We start from the raw sequence: 20,778 nt of genomic DNA, 5'->3' as shown, positions 1-20,778 counted from the left end.
TAAGATCTCTTGTTTGTCAAATAATAAACTTGTTTTTTTCATAAACTGTTGATTGAGTGTGGTGTGTTAAACTGTTTGTTTCTCCATTCTACACAGACCTGGATAGGGTTTGCTGCAAGATGTGTCTCACTATGATACTGTAGTGGAGACATCTCCACAGGGCAAGTAATGTGCCACACTCTAGTCTCCAGACTACAGAATGGTTAGCTTACCCAGTAAGTAGTTCTATTTTACTGTACAGTTTCAATAAATCTCCCACAGGGGGCAATGGTAGCCTCACTCAATGGAAGAAAGTTATAGAAGTACAATACTTAGGTGGAATTGTGGGGTACTATTGGGCTTTATCAAATGGAGTTGTCATTATTCATATCTTAGTATATAACCGTTGAAAATATAAAATGCCTATCAATATCATTTCAATCACCTTTTTCCCTTAACCTGAGCATAACCCCGGCAAAGTAAAACATCTTACTGCAAATAACAATGTTGCAAACTGAGCCACCACTGCATGGCGTTCGAACTCACAAAATAGAAACTCAGTACCCCTCAGCACAGAGTGAATGCTGCATGCGTTCTGGGACTGCTAGAAATGTGACCTTAACTGGGCTATCGTGGTTTTGTGGACCATTATGGTGCCACAATATTCATTTACAAATAGGTTTACATAAAATCACTATGTAATTTAAATTAAGGAAAACTTAACATTTTGATACAACAAACCTGTGATTTTATGGCACAATATTGAAGAACAAAAGTAGTCATTGAAAACACAAATTATATTCCCAGTGTTACCATAACTGTTCTCACAACCCCAGCAGCACTAAAGATATTTGGAACAATCTAGGGAAATGCCATTGTTTAGTGTCTACCATAAGTTGTTCTAACAACTCAGGTGCCTTACAGAACACAATATCCTGTTTAGAGAGACTGCAGCAGCATATACAAGTCATTACCGCTAAAACAATTAACACCAAACGGAACCAAAGCATTTACTGTAGATGTTATATTAAAATGGTCCCTTACATGAGGTTAGATCTGGTAGGATTGACGTCAGTAATCAAAATTCCCTACAATTGTTTCTCTTTAAAAGTATGTCCTCCAAGAACCCTACACGTATTCCAGGATTTAGTAGTGTATAGAAAAGCTAGTTCCTTCCGGTGAAATCAGTAAAAAAGAACGAGTCAAAGTCGTAACACTCATACACACAATACTATGGAAGCATTCATATAATGTACACACAAACACACAACCCATGCAGTGCTGATAAATCAAGCAAACAAAGCTTCATTGTTTTCAAAATATCCTACTTTGGATCATCCAGTCGGGAAAAGGTTTATCATTTGATCAACTACTGACCCAAATAATTGTCCTGAGGAGAAAAATCAGACTATTTCATTGCCATGGTCAATTTGATCCTACTGTAAAAGGAGACAGTGTCCTGAAGTCTGGCAAAGCTGTCTAGAATGTTCATTGTGTTCTGTTCAGGATGATCCAGGAGGATGATCCAATGCATCAACTGTTCCGTTTACAGTCAGGTCACAGCACTTGTTGCGAGTCAGTCAGTGTTTATTTAGAATGACAAAGTTAGCATCTCCTTTTCATTTTATTTCCATCCCACCCATGTGACAGTGTAGCCTTCACCATTGATCAAAAGCTGTGCTTTGTAAGGCGCCAAGTGTCGCATTCATCTCCGGTTTCCTGCTGGGTTATCTAAAGTGATTGAAGAGAGAGACAATTACTATTGTCTTAGTGAAAAATGAACACTGTAATCTGTTTCTGTCATTGTGAATACATACAGTAACACAGGTGAAGGTTCAGTGGACACAGAAAAAAGGGTTCCGAAGGGGTTCTTCGGCTGTCACATAGGAAAACCATTATTGGTTACAAGTAGTTAACCTTTTCGGTTCCAGGTGGAACCCTTTTGGTTTCGATGTAGAGGTTCTACATGGAACCCAAAAGATTTCTAAATGGAACCGAAAGGGTTCTACCTGGAACCTAAAAGGGTTCCCCCATGGGGACAGCCGATAAACCCTTTAAGGTTCTAAATAGCACCTTTTTCTAAGAGTTCTGACTGGACACTGTCTCTGCTTTACTCACTGTGATCTGTCAGGGACTATGGCGCTACTTTTGGACTCTCCGTTCTGCTTGTCTTCTTTCTGGGAGAGTTGTGTGGTCACTGCTGAAGCCACAGCCTTGAAGCTGCGTTTGCGTTTCTGTACGTTCTGCTCCGGATGGAAGATGATAACATAGACCTTAGGGATGTACAACATGCCCAGGGACACAGTGGCACTCAGGCTCATGGACACCGTCAGGGTGGTGGTCTGGATGAACATCTGGAGCAGATAGAAGGCAGGGTGAAAGTTAATAAATACCTCAGTATAAACCTATACATTTTACAATAGGGGTTGGATTGCCTGTCTGGGTACTACGTGAATTGCATGTGTTGCATTCATAACTCAAAATATAAATTTTCTTACAAAAAAAATAAAAACTATTAAAAAAAATCAATCCTATGCCGGTAATTCCTTCTATTAATCAGAGAATAACCTGAGAATGAGTATATAGTATTCTGAGAATATGCTGAGAATACAGTAAACATTCAATAAACAATGTATGGGGGTTGTCTTACATAATATTTTCCATGGCAATCCCCATGACACCTTTATTATGCCTAACTACTATACAACGTCTGAAGAAGCTATATGATGAGAAATCTCAGAGGTACACAGCATACAGACGTTGTTTCTTCATCTGAATGTTCAGGAGCTGTTCTGGATGACTGTGTGATAATGCTCTCGGTAGCCGATGTGAGCAAGACCTTTAAACAGGTCAACATTCACAAAGCCGCGGGGCGAGACGGATTACCAGGAAGTGTACTCAAAGAATGCCCAGACCAACTGTCAAGTGTCTTCACTGACATTTTCAACCTCTCCCTGACCGAGTCTGTAAAACCTACATGTTTCAAGCAGACCACCATAGTCCCTGTGCCCAAGGAAGCGAAGGTAAGCCGACTAAATGATTACCGCCCCGTAGCACTCACGTCGATAGCCATGAAGTGCTTTGAAAGGCTGGTCATGGCTCACATCAACACCATCCTCTCGGATATCATAGACCCACTCCAATTTGCATACCGCCCCAACAGATCCACAGATGACGCAATCTCAATCGCACTCCACACTGCCCTTTCTAATCTGGACAAAAGGAACACCTATGTGAGAATGCTGTTCATTGATTACAGCTCAGTGTTCAACCCCATAGTGTCCACGAAGCTCATCACTAAGCTAAGGACCCTGGGACTAAGCACCTCCCTCTGCAACTGGATCCTGGACTTCCTGACGGAAGGGTAGGCAACAACACATCTGCTCGCTGATCGTCAACACTGGGGCCCCTCAGGGCTGTGTACTCAGTCCCCTCCCGTACTCCCTGTTCACTCATGACTGCGTGGCCAAACAAGACTCCAACACCATCATTAAGTTTGCTGATGACAATAGTGGTAGGCCTGATCACCGACAACGATGAGACAGCCTATAGGGAGGAGGTCAGAGAACTGGCAGTGTGGTGCCAGGAAAACAACCTCTCCCTCAATGTGAGAAAGACAAAGGAGTTGATCATGAACTACAGGAAAAGGCTGGCCGGAAATGGCCACCATTAACATTGACGGGGCTGTAGTGGAGCGGGTCGAGAGTTTCAAGTTCCTTGGTGTCCACATCACCAACGAACTTTCATGGTCCAAACACACCAAGACAGTCATGAAGAGGGCACAACAAAACCTTTTCCCCCTCAGGAGACTGAAAAGATTTGGCATGGGTCCCCAGATCCTCAAAAGGTTCTACAGCTGCAACATCGAGAGCATCTTGACCGGTTGCATCAACGCTTGGTATGGCAACTGCTCGGCATCGAACCGTAACTACAGAGGGTAGTGCGTACAGCCCAGTACATCACTGGGGCCAAGCTTCCTGCCATCCAGGACGTATATAATAGGCAGTGTCAGAGGAAAGCCCGTCATATTGTCAGAGACTCCAGTCACCCAAGTCATAGACTGTTTTCTCTGCTACCGCACGGCAAGCGGTACCGGAGCGCCAAATCTAGGACCAAAAGGCTCCTTAACAGCTTCTACCTCCAAGCCATAAGACTGCAAAACAATTAATCAAATGGCCACCAGGCTATTTACATTGTTTTGTACACTGCTGCTACTCACTGTTTATTATCTATGCATAGTCACTTCACCCCCACCTACATGTACAAATGACCTCTAACCTGTACCCCCGCACACTGACTCGGTACCGGTACCCCCTGTATATAGCCTCATTATTGTTATGCTATTGTTACTTTTTATTATTTAACATTTTTTTACTTTAGTTTATTTGGTTAAATTTTTCTTAACTCTTCTTGAACTTCACTGTTGGTTAAGGGCTTGTAAGTAAGCATTTCACGGTAAGGTCTACAATTGTTGTATTCGGCGCATGTGACAAATAAAGTTTGATTTGATTTGATTTTAGACGGCTGTGTTTTTAGCTGAATAGATTTATAACCCAGTAACTATAAACACTGAGGAGTGGTGTTCTATTCATGGGTATTTTACCTAATCATCTTGGTGTTCCTCTGTTGTCAGCCTGGCAACAACAATAATGACAACAGACTTGTGGTCTGAGTCCAATGCACTGACAATTCAAAAGCAGTACACCTCATTAATTAAGAAATAGCTACATGGCACAATATCCTGAGGGGATAACCCACATATCTTTTTATTTCTATATTCTCTGTCCTCTTCTTTGTTATGGTTTTTATTGGCTCTCAATGACCTGGCCAGCACTGATGTGGCAACGCATGGATGAACAGAGAGCACCGTTCACATCCGTTAATATTAAAGACATCACTGACCCCAGGCTAGTGCTAGGTACAGTATGGCTCAGCAACTAAGTGGCATTGAAATATGACAAAGAGCAGTTCTAATGAGACCCAAAGGCAGTACAGACCAGAGAGAGATATATATCTTATCATGTGCATCAGCAATCAAGTCAACCATCCACACCAAAACAACACACATTGAAGCAAGTCAGTAGAAAATGTAAAACCATAGCCAACCCTAAGTTTGCCGTGCTCTCCCAAATCTAACCCCTTCCATTCACACTTCCCTAATGATCAGCATGCAACTGTTGACACTTTTCTGAGTACCTCTCAAAATGTAATGCATCAATACCCCTGCATTCCTATCTAATATCACTGTTCTACTGTTATTTTGCTGTTATAATACTGTCTGCAACTAATGCAATCTGACAACTAAATGTTATTGATGCTATATTTAGACATTCTAAGCTATGAGTAACTGTGTAATTGAAAAGCATGTATAGGGTATTTTTTGTCACTCAGGGACCCATTTTGTCCCTGAGCTCATCTGACCTAATTTCTGAGTTCCCCCGTCTTTGATTAATTTCATTTCCATTTGCAGAGGGTAAAATACTTTTAATTCACCTGGGGGTTGGATCATTTCAGTTTGACTGACTCTTAATAACACACCCTACTAGTCTGAATATACTTCCATCTTTTAAATCCTGACCATTGTTCCACTGCTTTGTAAGCATAGAAATAAACCACAAGCTAAATTGGCATCTGTCATTTAATGAAGAGATACTGAACATACTGTGAGTACGACAGGTAACAAACTAGCATTTGATAACAGTGTTAACAGTTCTTCAATAGAGAAGTTAGCTCTAGAACTAATTCTAGAAAACATAGTTCTATGGTTGCTTTTTTTTAAAGGACATCAAAAATGAACTTTTTTCCCACAGGGTAAATACCAGCAATTATATAAATATAACATTGAATTTCAAACCTTCTCAGTAGACTGGGCTGTGCCAAAGAAGATGGGAACAAAGGCCAGCCACACGATGCAGGTGGTGTACATGGTGAAGCCAATGGGTTTTGCCTCGTTGAAGGTCTCTGGCACCCCTCTGCTCTTGATGGCGTACACAGTGCAGGTCACCATCAGCACGATACTGTAGCTCAAGCAGAGGACCAGGGCCAGGTCGGACATGTCACATTTCAGGACCCCACGTGCAAACTCTGGGTTGGGCGGGCGCTGCTCCTCATAGTCTATGATGGTGTGTGGGGGCACCACTCCAAACCAGATGAAAACTCCAAGTAACTGTGGATATACACAGAATTAGCAAAATATTGATGTGGCCCATGGTTCAGCAGTTTGAGCTAATTCTACTGTATACCATTCCAGACACCATTTCCTGTTTCTTTAACAAAAAAACACTGTTGTATTACTGCCTCGTTTTCATCACATGCAGTAGGAGAGAGGCAGAAACCCACTCACCTGCACTCCAATGAGTATAAAGGTGATGATCAGCTGAGAAGCAGGGCTGATGAACGGAGGTGGCGTGACTGCTTTCTTGCCCTGCTCAAAGATACGGTAAATGCGGTTGGTCTTGGTGAGCATAGCTGAGTAGGTAATACACATGCCCAGACCCAGCAGCAGCCTGCGGAACGCACACACTGGGGCGCTGGGCTCTGCAATCATGAGAAAGGTGATGAGGTAGATGAGGAAGATGCCTGTCAGGAGAACATAGCTGAGCTCCCGGCCAGAGGCCCGGACGATGGGGGAGTCGTTAAAGCGGATGAAGGTGATGATGCATCCAGAAGTGGCTAAGATGCCCAAGACAGCGAGGAACACAGGGATGATGGCCCAGGGGGAGCTCCATTCCAGCTTGATAATGGGTGTGGACCGGCAGCCCGTCCGGTTTGGCATGGGACGCATGTCGAAGGGACACATGTCACAGTTTAGCTCATCCAGCTGGTACTGATATCCGTCACACAGCTCGCAGTGCCAGCAGCAGGGCACACCCTTCACCATCTTCTTCCTCTCTCCTAGCTCACAGGGGAAACTGCACACTGAGTCAGGAACTGCACTGTCCCCACCCGACCACTGCATCTCCTCAGCCTTCCACAGAAACAGAGACAGAAATAATGCTGAAGAACATCAAGTGATAACAACACTGATAAAGTGAACATCAACATAGCTAAATTAAATAGGCCAAAACAAATGTTTACATTGAGTCGCAGATGGTTTGTCCACTGGCCAATACACCGGTAGCCAGGGTTGGTGGTGTTGGAGAGCTGGAACTGGAAGATGTCATAGCGACCAGGAGCATCTCCATTCTCATTGAACATGACCCCAGTCCCTGCACTGCCTGTTGGATAGAGGAGCAAGGATTTTCAACAGGGCTACCCACTATTGGGAAGTATATTGTATGCATCATAAAGGGTCATTAGTGTTCCCTGGTGCAATGCCTTTACCTTTGACCAAAGAAAAATGTAACATTAGAGGAGGTGAACCTATAAGACTCGTGTCTTATGCAACCAGGGCAAAGCTGAGCATAAGATTGTTCCTGTGGAGGGTTCTTTTCCATACATGATGCTATTCTTTCTGTACTCTCTGGTCTGTTGCCTTAACACTATAGTTTGTTCCTGCCTGTCCGTTCAGACATTCAATCAGAGAGAGCTTTCTATACAAAGATCATCCACTAAGAGGGAAAAGGAAATTGCTATGCTTTCATAGAAAGCTCCTTGGACTCCAAACAGTGATAAAGAAAATAATTTTTTATGAAAGATGGAGCTAAAAAGAGGAGTGTGTCTTGTGTATGAAGAAAGAAGAGGCAGCCCTGGGGAAGAAGAGTGCATTGAAGGGATGTGCTGTGTACTGTGACTTAGTACATTAGCAGAGATCCCAAGGCTAATGCAGAGTGCAGTGCTGTCTTCAGACTGAACTCCCTCCACACTCCTCTCTTAAACCCATGGGACATGATGGGAACCAGGAGTGGAAAAGGCTTCACGAAACCATGCATTAGGCACACCATGTGATTTCAATGTGGAAATTTGGGTAACATTTGTTTGAGAAGTTGATCAGTGAGATTTCATCATGTATTCACCCACTCAGAGAGGCAGCCAGAAGGTTGTTGAATTGTCAATGTATTATCACTATGCTTTCAACAATCTTAAAGCACAACCAAATTCCAATGGAAAACAATGTCAGAATGTTGGTTTAGTTGTCATCTAAATGTATTATCACTGCACTTTCAACCATTTAAAAGCACAACAAAGTTAATAACATTTTACTGCAGTTGGCTAAATCAGGGTCACACAGAGTGTTTCTTGGTAGTCTTAAACAAATCTACTTTGAAACAAAAGTGTACACCTCACACACATGATTAGGGGCTTAAAAAAAGAAGACACCTGTATCACAATATTACACGTTATATAAATCACAGAACACTGAAATATAACAAAACAGTTTGACATAGAAACACCATATTTTCAGTGTTTAAAAAACTAAAAAATGATGTTGATTAATTACAAAATTATGAAAAATATAAAAAACATTCCACCCATGAGTCCACTGAAGGGTGATTTGGTATTTTGACTGCAGGAAAGGTCTACAATGGGAATACAAAGTCTGATATTTTGTATTATATCACTGTGCTTCATCTATTAACACAACTAAATGACCTGGATTGCAGTTGAGATTACATTAAAAGTGCAAGTGATAAATGCCGTTCAAGATTCGGCACAGATTAATGTAGCAATTGTGAAGATCTCCACAGACCTGGGATCTTTGCATGCTATGTCTTCAACATGCACACTTTCTATGATAACATAAGAAAACATTTATAGTTACAGTAACCTCAAAAATGTGGCCATGGATGTGTTCCTCATTTTAGGTTGAATAAATACTGATGCATTCATTTTAGGCTATTTACTGTATTATGAAAGTCATATTGAATTGTACCCAACCAAATATTACAATTTAAAGGAGATTTATCTAATACTTGGACAGTTCCATCTGAGCCTCTGGCTTCATCCTATTCTTTAACTCGTTTTTCGGATTTAGTTAAACTCGTGAATCCAACATATGATTTATTTGTCGACAAGTTCATAGGCTATTTACTGTATTGCAAAAGTTATATTGAATTGTGTTTGGTTGTCAACGCATCAAAATATTAACATTCAAAGGAGATGTATCTTTTGTGCCACGGCTGTCGAAAGGATTGGACCAAAGTGCAGCGTGGTTGTAGTTCCACATTTTATTAAATCCGTGAAACTTTGCAAAACATAAATAACTGAATTTACAAAACAACAAACCGTGACGCAGAGAGAAACAAACACTACTCAAAAGATAATCACCCACAAAACCCAGGAAGAAAAACCCCTACTAAAATATGATCTCCAATCAGAGGTAAGAAGGACCAACTGCCTCCAATTGGAGATCAACCCCAAAAACAACAACATAGAAATAGAAAAACTAGAACTTAAACAGAAATAGAAAACATAGAAAAACACAAAACACCCCCTGTCACGCCCTGACCTACTCTACCATAAAAAAATCACATCTTACTATGGTCAGGACGTGATACCACGGAATTAGTCTGGCTTTAATTCCAGTTTGTCCGGATTCATGTTTCCAAGTTAAAGAATAGGACTAAATCAAATCAAATGATTTAAAGTGCATTTAAAGTTTGATTTGACTTCGTCTTATTCTTTAAATTAGATATTTGGTTGAGATGGAGATGTGAATCCAACATATTAATTATTAACTTGATCATTACATTTGAAATCAACTTGAAACCAGCTTGAAACATTAGGGCCTATATATATTGTCTATTTTTAGTTTAATTCTAGGTTGAATTGAAACAATAGCTGTTGATGACTTCGCAAATGCGTTATAGGCCTAAACAGCATCATTGATTATACAGTTGAAGTCTGAAATTTACATATGCTTAGGTTGGAGTTGTTTTTCAACCACTCCGCTTATTTCTTGTTAAAACAAACTACAGTTTTGGCAAGTCAGTTAGGACATCTACACTGTGAATGACACAAGTCCTTTTTCCAACAATTGTTTACAGACAGATTATTTCACTTATAATTCACTGTATCACAATTCTAGCGGGTCAAAAGTTTACATACACTAAGTTGACTGTGCCTTTAAACAGCTTGGAAAATGATGTCATGGCTTTAGAAGCTTCTGATAGGCTAATTGGCATAATTTCAGTCAATTGGAGGTGTACCTGTGGATGTATTTCAAAGCCTACCTTCAAACTCAGTGCCTCTTTTATGACATCATGGGAAAATCAAAACAAATCAGCCAAACAATTGTACCACAAGTCTGGTTCATCCTTGGGAGCAATTTCCAAATGCCTGAAGGTTCCACATTCATCTGTACAAACAATAGTACGCAAGTATAAACACCATGGGACCAAGCAGCAGTCATTCCGCTCAGGAAGGAGACGTGTTCTGTCTCCTAGAGATGAACGTACTTTGGTGCGAAATGTGCAAATCAATCCCAGAACAACAGCAAAGGACCTTGTGAAGATGCTGGAGGAAACAGGTAAAAAAGTATCTATATAGTAAAATAAGTCCTATATCGACATAACCTGAAAGGCCGCTCAGCAAGGAAGAAGCCACTGCTCCAAAACTGCCATAAAAAAGACAGACTACGGTTTGCAACTGCACATGGGGACAACGATTGTACTTTTTGGAGAAATGTCCTCTGGTCTGATAAAACAAAAATATAACTGTTTGGCCATAATGACCATCATTATGTTTGAAGAAAAAAGGGGGAGGCTTGCAAGCTGAAGAACACCATCCCAACCGCGAAGCATGGGGGTGGCAGCATCATGTTGTGGGGGTGCTTTGCTGCAGGAGGGACAGGTGCACTTCACAAAATAGATGGCATCATGAGGGAGGAAAATGATGTGGATATACTGAAGCAACATCTCTAGACATCAGTCAGGAAGTTAAAGCTTGGTCGCAAATGGGTCTTCCAAATGGACAATGACACCAAGCATACTTCCAAAGTTGTGGAAAATAGCTTAAGGACAACAAAGTCAAGGTATTGAAGTGGCCATCACAAGCCCTGACCTCAATCCTATAGAAAATGTCTGGGCAGAACTGAAAAAGCATGTGCGAGCAAGGAGGCCTGACTCAGTTACACCAGCTCTGTCAGGAGGAATGGGCCAAAATTCACCCAACTTATTGTGGGAAGGTTGTGGAAGGCTACCGAAACGTTTGACCCAAGTTAAATAATTTAAAGGCAATGCTACCAAATACTAATTGACTGTATGTAAACTTCTGACCCACTGGGAATGTACTGAAAGAAATAAAAGCTGAAATAAATAATTCTCTCTACTATTATTCTGACATTTCACATTCTTAAAATAAAGTGGTGATCCTAACTGACTTAATTAAGACACGGAATTTTTACTGGGATTAAATGTCAGGAATTGTGAAAACTGAGTTTAAATGTATTTCACTAAGGTGTATGTAAACTTCCGACTTCAACTGTATATACAAAAGCATGTGGACACCCCTTGAAATTAGTGGATTTGGCTATTTCAGCCACACCTGTTGCTGACAAGTGTATCAAACCGATCACACAGCCGTGAAATCTCCATAGACAAACATTGGCAGTAGACAGTGGTGGGAAAAGTACCCAATGGTTATACTTGAGTAAAAGTAAAGATACCTTCATAGAAAATGACTTAAGTAAAAGGGAAAGTCACCCAGTAAAATTTTACTTGAGTAAAAGTCTAAAAGTATTTGGTTTTAAATATACTTAAGTATCAAAAGTAAATGTAATTGCTAAAATATACTTAGGTATCAAAAGTAAAAGTATACTGTAAATAGTTTCAAATTCATTTTATTAAGCAAACCAGACAACACAATATTCTTTTTTTAAATTATTTATTTACGAATAGCCAGGGGCACACACCAACACTCAGATATACTTTACAAATCAAGTATTTGTGTTTAGTGAGTCCGCCAGATAGGAGGCAGTAGGAATGACCAGGGATGTTCTCTTGGTAAGTACGTAATTTGGACAATTTGCCTGTCCTGTTAAGCATTCAAAATGTAACGAGAACTTTTGGGTGTCAAGGAAAATGTATTGAATAAAAAGTATATAATTTCCTTTAGGAATGTAGTGAAGTAAAAGTTGTCAAAAATATAAATAGTAAAGTACAGATACCCAAAAAACTACTTAAGTAGTACTTTAAAGTATTTTTACTTAAGTACTTTACACCACTGGCAGTAGAATGGCCTTACTGAAGAGCTCAATGACTTTCAACATGGCAACGTCATAGGATTCCATCTCTCGTACAAGTCAGTTCGCCCCGATATGTACTGTTATTGTGAAGTGGAATCTTCTCAGTAGCAACAACAGCTCAGCCCCGAAGTGGTAGGCCACACAAGCTCACAGAACGGGACCGCCAAGTGCTGAAGCGCATAACATATAAAAATCGTCTGTCCTCCGTTGCAACACTCACTACCGAGTTCCAAACTGCCTCTGGAAGTAACTGTTCGTCAGGTGTTTCATGAAATGGGTTTCAATGTCCCAGCAGCCGCACACAAGCCTAAGATCACCGTGTGCAATACCAAGCGTCAGCTGGAGTGATGTAAAGCTCGCCGCCATTGGAACAGTGGAAATGCGTTCTCTGGGGTGATGAATCACGCTTCACCACCTGGCAGTACGACGGACAAATCTGGGTTTGGCGGATGCCTGGAGAACGCTACTTGCCCCAGTGCATAGTGCCAGTTTGGTGGAGGAGGAATAATGGTCTGGGGCAGTTTTTCATGGGTTGGGCTAGGCTACAGCATACAATGACATTCTAGATGATTCTGTGCTTCCAACTTTGTGTGAGATGTTCGACGAGCAGGTGACCACATACTTTTGGTCTTGTAGTGTACTTTATACAAGGTTTGTCTATGTTGAAAATTTGTTACAATGATGACACAATCCTGTGGTTAAAATTTCACCCTCAAAACAACAGTTGATAACTTCTTTCAAATCCAATGTGTTTTCCATTTAGATTCCACGTCACAATACGTTGACAAATTACGTTGACACAACATTGATTCAACTGGTTTGTGCATTTTCTCTATACACTTTCTAGCCAATTTTGTTATCATTTAATTTATCAAAAATATATTCTGATTTGACAGCAACAACAAAAATAAAAGTCAGGATGGAAAATGTATTTTCAAACTTGATTTAAACAAAGTCTATAGAATGTTCCAAGACCTGATTGATTGCTGCTCCAATGGAATCCCTCAAGACCCTAAGAGCTGTTGGAAATTACCGCCTGCCTGAAATCACTACCTGTTTTGGTGGGATGGAGTTTTGGCCTTCCATGGTGACATCCTCATGCACTAAATTAGTTAAAAGACCACTCAAACCATTCCCAGACAGTCTTAGCAAAAGTTGTGCTTGAGAAATTGCCCTTTGCTATGAAGCAATTTTTGTACTTAATTGTTATCCAGAAAGGATTTGATATTGCGCTAAAAACTGACCTTTAACGACCCGTGCTCCCTACATTTCCAACTCACCATTAAAGTTGACTGAGCGAATGTATTGGAGCAGCTTACTCCCTTCCACTGGGTCCATCTTCTCACAGACACCCATGGAGCCCGGACAGAGGTCCAGGTTCATGCTGTGTAAGGCATGGGCCATGACATACACCGCGTCAATCACAAACTGTACCTTCCCTTCCTGCTCATACTGAGATTCTTGAGCGATTCTCTCTTCACCTAAAGAAGGGAGGAAGGGTGGCATACAATGGTTAAAGCCAGTGTAGCCTATAAATAAATCTGCTGATTTGAGATATAAAATATGTCAGAAATAACCTCTTCTCCTACCTGTACATTTTCTCCTACCAAGGTCGTACTTGATACCTGCTCGGGTCAGTTTACATTTGAAGTCGTCCTCCCAGTATTCAGCAAACCAGATGTTCCTTCTGTTGTTTTCCAGAGATCTTGAGGTGAAGTAGTTGTCGAACCCTTGGCAAAGAACCAACAGAGGACAAACAGAGCATCACTATCACCAGATGTTTAAGACTTTCCCATCACCCACTGAAGTTAAAGTCATAATGAATACCAAAATATAATGTATCTCTGCAATACCTCTTCCATATGTTTTCCTTACCGTCGATGGAGGCCCTCTTAGGGAGGATGGTGACAGCTCCCTCAGCCACATCCTCCTGGTCCAGGATGGGCGAGCTCTTGGCCCCCCAGCTGTCAGAGCCCACAAAAAGGAAGTGACCCGTCAGGTTGGCCCTCTTTGCTGCCTCTAAGACACGTCTGTGAGAAGTGGTGGTAAGGTATTAGCACACTGGTCCTTTAGTAGCTCTAGACTCTATAAGAACTTGGTTCTGTAGAGCTTAGAGAACAAGTAGCATGGTGGTTATGTGACAACCTTCCTAGGGAAAGGAAAAGTTACAACTAAGTTACCACTCACCTGATGTCATCCTCATTGGCAAAGATGATGACCCCACGAGCATTAGAGGTCTCCATTAGTCTCTTGATGATCTTATCAAAGCCCCCTGGTTTGGGCTCTCGGGGGATTTTAATGGATTGGGCGATGCATAGACCTCCTGAATAAAGGGAGAAGAAAGACACAAGATCCAAACCATCAAGGTGTTTCTTCATTGGACCTCATATCCTCCCCATAGAGTACCATCAATTGCAACACCATGGTGGCCATGGTTACACTACATCAGAAAATGTCAATTTACCACTAAATTCAGTACAAACCTGCCTCTCGAGATATCTGGAGGAAGGCATCGACACCGCTCTCTCCGTAGTTTCCTTCTGAGGCCAGTGTAGATACGTAGTTCCACCCCATAGCCTTGACGATGTCCACCATGGCCTGGGCCTGGTAGGAGTCAGGAGGGACCACACGGGAAAAGAACTCATAACGGCTTTTGTCACTCAGCTCTGGAGCCGTGGACGCATAACTAATCTGGGGGATCTGAAAGATACAGATGTTACATGATGTTAATGGCTGCATGTGCTGAATTTTAAGAAGAGACCAGAGACAATCATTAGATTCAAAAGGAAAGTTACTGGATGTTGGAAAGTTACTGAACCATGTGGGCCTTTCTCTGCAGCACCAGACACCATGTGTCATTTATCAAATCAATCTTCGTCTGGATAAATCATACACACAGTTGGTAACAAACGACATAATACCTTATGATGACACATTGCCAGGCATTTTGTCCCAAAACAACACTATAATGGAGGATGCTGAATAGTTCTCACTTGTCCAGCCAATTTAATCCACTGGAACATTCATACAGTGTAATATTGCTACAGCTTTAACTACTGGTCTTTGCCGGCCATAAAAGCCAACGTCATGGTAAAATACAGATGATAAATTTCACCGCAGTAAAAGCATTTGTTTGGAAAGAAATTGATGAGAAGATTAATTTACTGGTGTGCTACTTCCTTAATGATACAGTTTATGTGAGTGGTCTTGGCTCTGACCCCACTAATGCCTGCCCATGGTTTAATGAGAGGTTCTTTAGAGGATGAGGAGAGAAAGGTAGACACACAAGGGGTTGTGAAGGGAGAAGGAGAGAAGAGGGAGAGAACCACTTCACAGATTATCTGGAAGGATTATATGGGTTTTAGTCAAATTACGTTAAGCACAGAGGGAGAGAGACAGAGATCAAGAGACAAGGTTACCATTTCTCAGCTGTACAATTAAATACAATATATTTAATTCTGATGGCCACATGCAGCTTAAATTTGTTGCTTTACTTTCACCCTTTCCCTCTAGTGGGAACATTCATATATTACTCTGATACAGATCTAAGATCTTAATTTGATCACCCTGTTGCAAGTGAACTTTCCTACAATGCAGACCATTTTAATCTTGTAGTGTATTTGAGATTTAAATAGGCTTCTGAAGTTTGTAATTTCCACTTTGAAATTACAGACTTGATTTTCCCATAAGAAAAATATATCAACCCCTACAAAAATGTCCATTAATTATAATCCCCATAATAATTCACATTAACTGTTACTGCAGGATTATTTTCTTGCTGTTGTAAACTGTCTCAAATTAAGATCCCACATCTGCATGAATACCATATATGGCTCCTACTATATAGTCTTCTGTTGGGGAGAGTGAAATTCAATACACCAAACATTGATGTGATCAATGATAACATCAATAGTAACATTCATTTCCAATATTTACATTCCAACACTAATTCCTAAAACAACATTAAGCCTCCTTTAAACCAAAAGACAAGGATGACATCAATTATCTTCAGAAATCAATTGATTATGGCTGTCAGACAGTCTATCAAAAAATAAATAGACTGTTCTGCTATGTTGCAACCCTATCAGGCTATTTGGCCATGCCATGTATATTGTCAGTGCCATGTGTGTTGAGTTCAATGACATTTACAGGGATCTCTGACTTCAACCCTATAGACAAACCTTACCCTTCCCAGAGCTCTTACAATTCACTCTCAAGACCAGGACAACTCAAACGTTTAATAAATATCACAGAGAACATGTAGTTCAGATGTCATGTTAGAATATTATGTATTGTGATTAAAATGAGAGAACAATCATATTAAATCATGAAAATTACAATTTAAACAAATTCTCTCTGACTCTGGTATTAGATAGGTGATACAATGCGTATTAAATCAGACTGAGGACATCACACATCAGACTCTATCTGAGTAACTGTGCAAACTCTAGAACAGTACATTATGGGATGGAACTTAAGGATTTTGGGCACTGGCCAGCTTGTAGACCACAGTTTTAAGTAGCCCAGTTCCAAAATCTGTGCCATGCAATATTTGAAAACACAGTTTCTCTAGTCAGCAGGCTAGTTGGATACATTTTCTACAAGCCTGGTCTAAAGAATACTAGCCTCTGGCTAGCGGGCTGACTTCCATCCCTGAGTACATGCGTACAGGACAAGCCCACCATTTAGTTAAATCTGCAGAACACCAGTTAGAAAGTTGCTGATATCGTAGAACCAATGTCATCCCTCTGGCCTGATGCTCTATTTTCAGACTGGGTCCTGAGCTGCTGAGGGGCTTAATGGAGGGTGGGATGTATAATTCTGTAGTTAACATCTTCACGATATGCAAGGTGACTCCTTGGTTCACAACTAATAGCTCTCCATAAAGAGAATTAACTAGTGACAGAGGACTAGAGATGGTAGATGCTTAGCTTCTTGAACTTGAAGATTATTTAACCTAGTTGAAATGGCTAGTTTTAACAGGGACATTTCTAGATTACTAGTTGGTTATTAATGAGTCATGTCACTAAGTCACTGAGGGATTTAGGCAGCCTTAGTGTCCCGTTACAGCAATCAGCAGTGTTTCTTATATTGAGTTTGTGTGAAATGAAACAGTTGAGGAAAATGCCAGGGTGTGAGTTCACAGCTGATTCATCAGAGGGATGACATTTTGATTTTTATCAAAACACACAATTGCCCCACACATTACATTATGTAAAAGGTATATTAAAGGTCCAATGTAGCTGTTTTATCTCAATATAAAACAATTTCTAGGTAACAATTAAATAACTTACTATGATTGTTTTTAATTAAAATGGTCAAAAAGAAACAAAAATAGCTTTAATTTCTCAAGAAAGAATTTAGCCAAGATTGTGTGGGAGTGGTTTGAGTGGGGAGGGAAAAACTGAAAATGTGCAGTTATTGGCAGAGGTTTGGAGCTCTCTTTCTTGTTGGTCTATTAACTGCATGGCATGTCAACATAGAAGGCCAACACTCCTTCCCACCAAACCAGGAAGAAATTTCAGGCAGTTTTTTCAAACACTTCTTACACTAAAGGCATTATCATAATTTCCACAATTTCACAGTATTATTCCAATCTCATAGTATGGAAATATATATAAAACTTAGGAAAACCAAGTTTTTGACTGCACTGGGCCTTTAACTCTGATGAAGAATATATATATATGTGTGTGAGGATGAGGCTGTAGCATGGGAATATAGTAGAGTGAGGGCTAACAATGCACAGCACAAGAAGGAGTCTCACCGCAAAGAGTCTCAGCACGTTAGCCACCATGATGGACACTGAGCTGCCTGATGCCCCGATTACTCCGACCACCCTCTCCGGTTTGGGAATGATGGGTGGCTCGCCATTAGAGCAGCGCACGTCCGAGTTATCCTTCTGGATGAGGGCCTGGACGAAGGTGAGTGACTGCTCCAGGGCGTAGGTGTCTCTAGAACAGGTGTCCAGGATTCTGGCCCCCAGGGTGATGTTAGGCAGGAGGTCAGGGTCACTGTTGATCTGATCCAGGGCATACAGCATGGCCTCCATACGGTGGATACCTTTCTCCCGCTTGATCTCACCACAGGGCACACCGGCTGGCCCACGGGAGTGCACTGGGAACAGGCCACCCAGGGTGATGTCCCCCTCAATCTTGATGGAGTGTGGTTGTGTGCCCTGCTGAGCCCATGTCTCTGGACTTAGACCCAGAAACAACATTAACAGTAACCTGGGAAATGTTGTTACATGACATCCAAACGGTGGACCAAACCCACAGCAGGACTGGGATTTGTGGCACTGTGATGTCATGATTTTGGCCATCAAAGGTTCCTGTATCCAGTGTTAAAGTACCAGGCTCCTCCCTCTACCTTTGATACCTGTGAACAGTTTAACGAGGACATGTTGGTCTTTGGTTAAGTTATATACATCTGAATAGCTTTCATTACATACATTTTAAACTAACACTGCATGAGTCAAATAACTGTTTATCATACAAATTGATCTGCAAATGCTCTAACCATGGCAGCAGAAATTACTATACACTATGTCTTGACATCACTGGCATATATACTGAACAAAAATATGAATGCAACATGTAAAGTGTTGGTCACATGTTTCACGAGCTGAAATAAAAGACCCCAGAAATGTTCCATACACACAAAAAGCTTATTTATCGAAACTTTTGTGCTAACATTTGTTTACCTCCCGGTTAGTGAGCATTTTTCCTTTGCCAAGATAATCCATCCACCTGACGTGTGGCATATCAAGAAGCTGATTAAACATCATGATCATTACACAGGTGCACCTAAAATGGCACTTTAAAATATGGGGGGGGGGGTATTTCTGTCAGAAAACTAATTGTGTACCCCTACCCAGTCATGTGAAATCCATGGCTTAGGGCCTAATGAATTTATTTATATTGATTGATTTCCTTATGTGAAATGTAACTCAGTAAAATCTTTGAAGTTGTTGCATGTTGCATTTATATTTTTGTTCAGTGTATAATATTACCAAACATTATCATTCAAGTAGACAATATAGGACATGCCACTTCAGTTCTTCACCACAGCCTCAAAATGAGCATAACAAATTTGTTTAAAGGTGTGTGTCTGTCCGAGAATATCTACTGCTCCTAGTGTCAGGTGCATCGTAGAAAGTGGACCAAGGCACAGCGGGTATTGTGCTCATCTTTTATTTATATAAGTGAACACTTAAACAAAATAAATAGACGTAAACCAACAGTTCCATAAGGACTATACGGGAAAAACAACTACCAACAAACACAAGAGAAAATAAACTCACTTAAATATGGCCTCCAATTAGAAGCAACGACAACCAGCTGCTTCTAATTGGAGGTAGTTCCCAAAACTAACATAGAAATAGAAAAACTAGAAAACCCACATAGAAATAGAAAACATAGAACATACACCAAAAATCCCGAAACACACAAAACAAACACCCCCTGCCACGCCCTGACTAAACTACAATAACAAATAACCCCTTTTACTGGTCAGGACGTGACACCTAGATTCAAAAATCATCCCGCTCAAATGCCACAGCAAAAAAGAGTCTTCATGTGTAAAGGTTATCTGTATGAAAAGGGTTGGACAAGTAAAACACAGCCAAGAGAGCAGCAAAGTACATAGTAATAACATCGCATAAATATTTCACAAAAGCTAACATGGACAGATACAGTGTATGTGTTTTATGTTATTTTTATTATGTTCTGTAATACTGTTTAGGTTTAATGAAACATAGGGGAGACATAGGGGTGAGAAATAGAAGAATTAAGGTGCATGTCCAAGATAAAAATATGAGTTGTGTAAGGAACAAGGAATTTCATCCCGATATGACGCAAAGAATATATAGCTCACAGTTTGACAGCCTATCCAGCTTACTTTTCTTACATTTTCACTATGTGAGGGGGAGATCCGAATAAGTTATAACAGTATTAAAAATTTCTAAAATATTTGGTGTACCCGTTTCCTGCAGTCAAATGACCGAGTGGCCTCAAGGGTGGAATGTTATATTGTTCATAATTTGTCATAATTAATAAACTTGTCTTTTTTGAAGCTGCCAAAAATCTGGTGTTTCTATGTTAATTTAAAAGGTTTTGTTATATTTCTGTCTTCTGTGATGTATATAAAGTGATATATTGGAATGCAAACTCAAAATATAATACATTACAAATCTATATCTGACATGGTACAGGTGTCTTTTATAAGCCCATAACCATGTGTGTGAGGTGTATACTTTTGTTTCAAAGTAGATTTGTTTAAGACTACCAAGAAACACTCTGTGACCCTGATTTAGCCAACTGCAGTAAAAGGTTATTAAGACATAACCAACTAAAGTTATTGAAATTACAATAATATTGTTATGCAAATATGACGTTCCACAGAGTAAGTATAATTAAACCTTTAAACCTTTTGTTGTTGCAAAACAGAGTTTTATCTTAGTTGTATTATTATCATCCAACCAAACATCACATGCTATCATTTGATGCACATATCAATATTGTGCAAACAATGAAAAAACTGTGTTGGATACTGGCCTGAAGTCTACACAAATTCTGCAAGGCCTTGAAATAGAGATGTGACACATATTTGTACATAAATATAAGAATTGACTGCTTACCTGAGCATTCCATTTGGACCAGTCTTGATTTGACCCATCA

General features: G+C 40.5%; 1 protein-coding gene across 1 annotated transcript; it reads right to left on the bottom strand.

Annotated features, from left to right (window-relative positions):
- Window positions 1-2,093: 2,093 nt before the first annotated feature.
- LOC106565758 (metabotropic glutamate receptor 6) lies at window positions 2,094-18,471 on the bottom strand. The gene is made up of 10 exons (XM_014133243.2): window positions 17,868-18,471; window positions 14,587-14,803; window positions 14,291-14,426; window positions 13,979-14,133; window positions 13,693-13,833; window positions 13,384-13,584; window positions 7,057-7,196; window positions 6,323-6,946; window positions 5,834-6,145; window positions 2,094-2,333 (listed from the first exon to the last, which is right to left on the bottom strand). The coding sequence occupies exons 1-10, from the start codon at window positions 18,420-18,422 to the stop codon at window positions 2,094-2,096; spliced, it is 2,721 nt and encodes a 906-aa protein (XP_013988718.1). The 5' UTR covers window positions 18,423-18,471.
- Between the last annotated feature and the right edge of the window lie 2,307 nt (window positions 18,472-20,778).

The sequence above is a fragment of the Salmo salar genome, chromosome ssa12, assembly GCF_905237065.1.
Source record: "Salmo salar chromosome ssa12, Ssal_v3.1, whole genome shotgun sequence".
Taxonomy (NCBI): Eukaryota; Metazoa; Chordata; class Actinopteri; order Salmoniformes; family Salmonidae; genus Salmo; species Salmo salar.
Note: the sequence above shows the minus strand (reverse complement) of the source record. Positions and strands in the feature narration are given on the sequence as shown.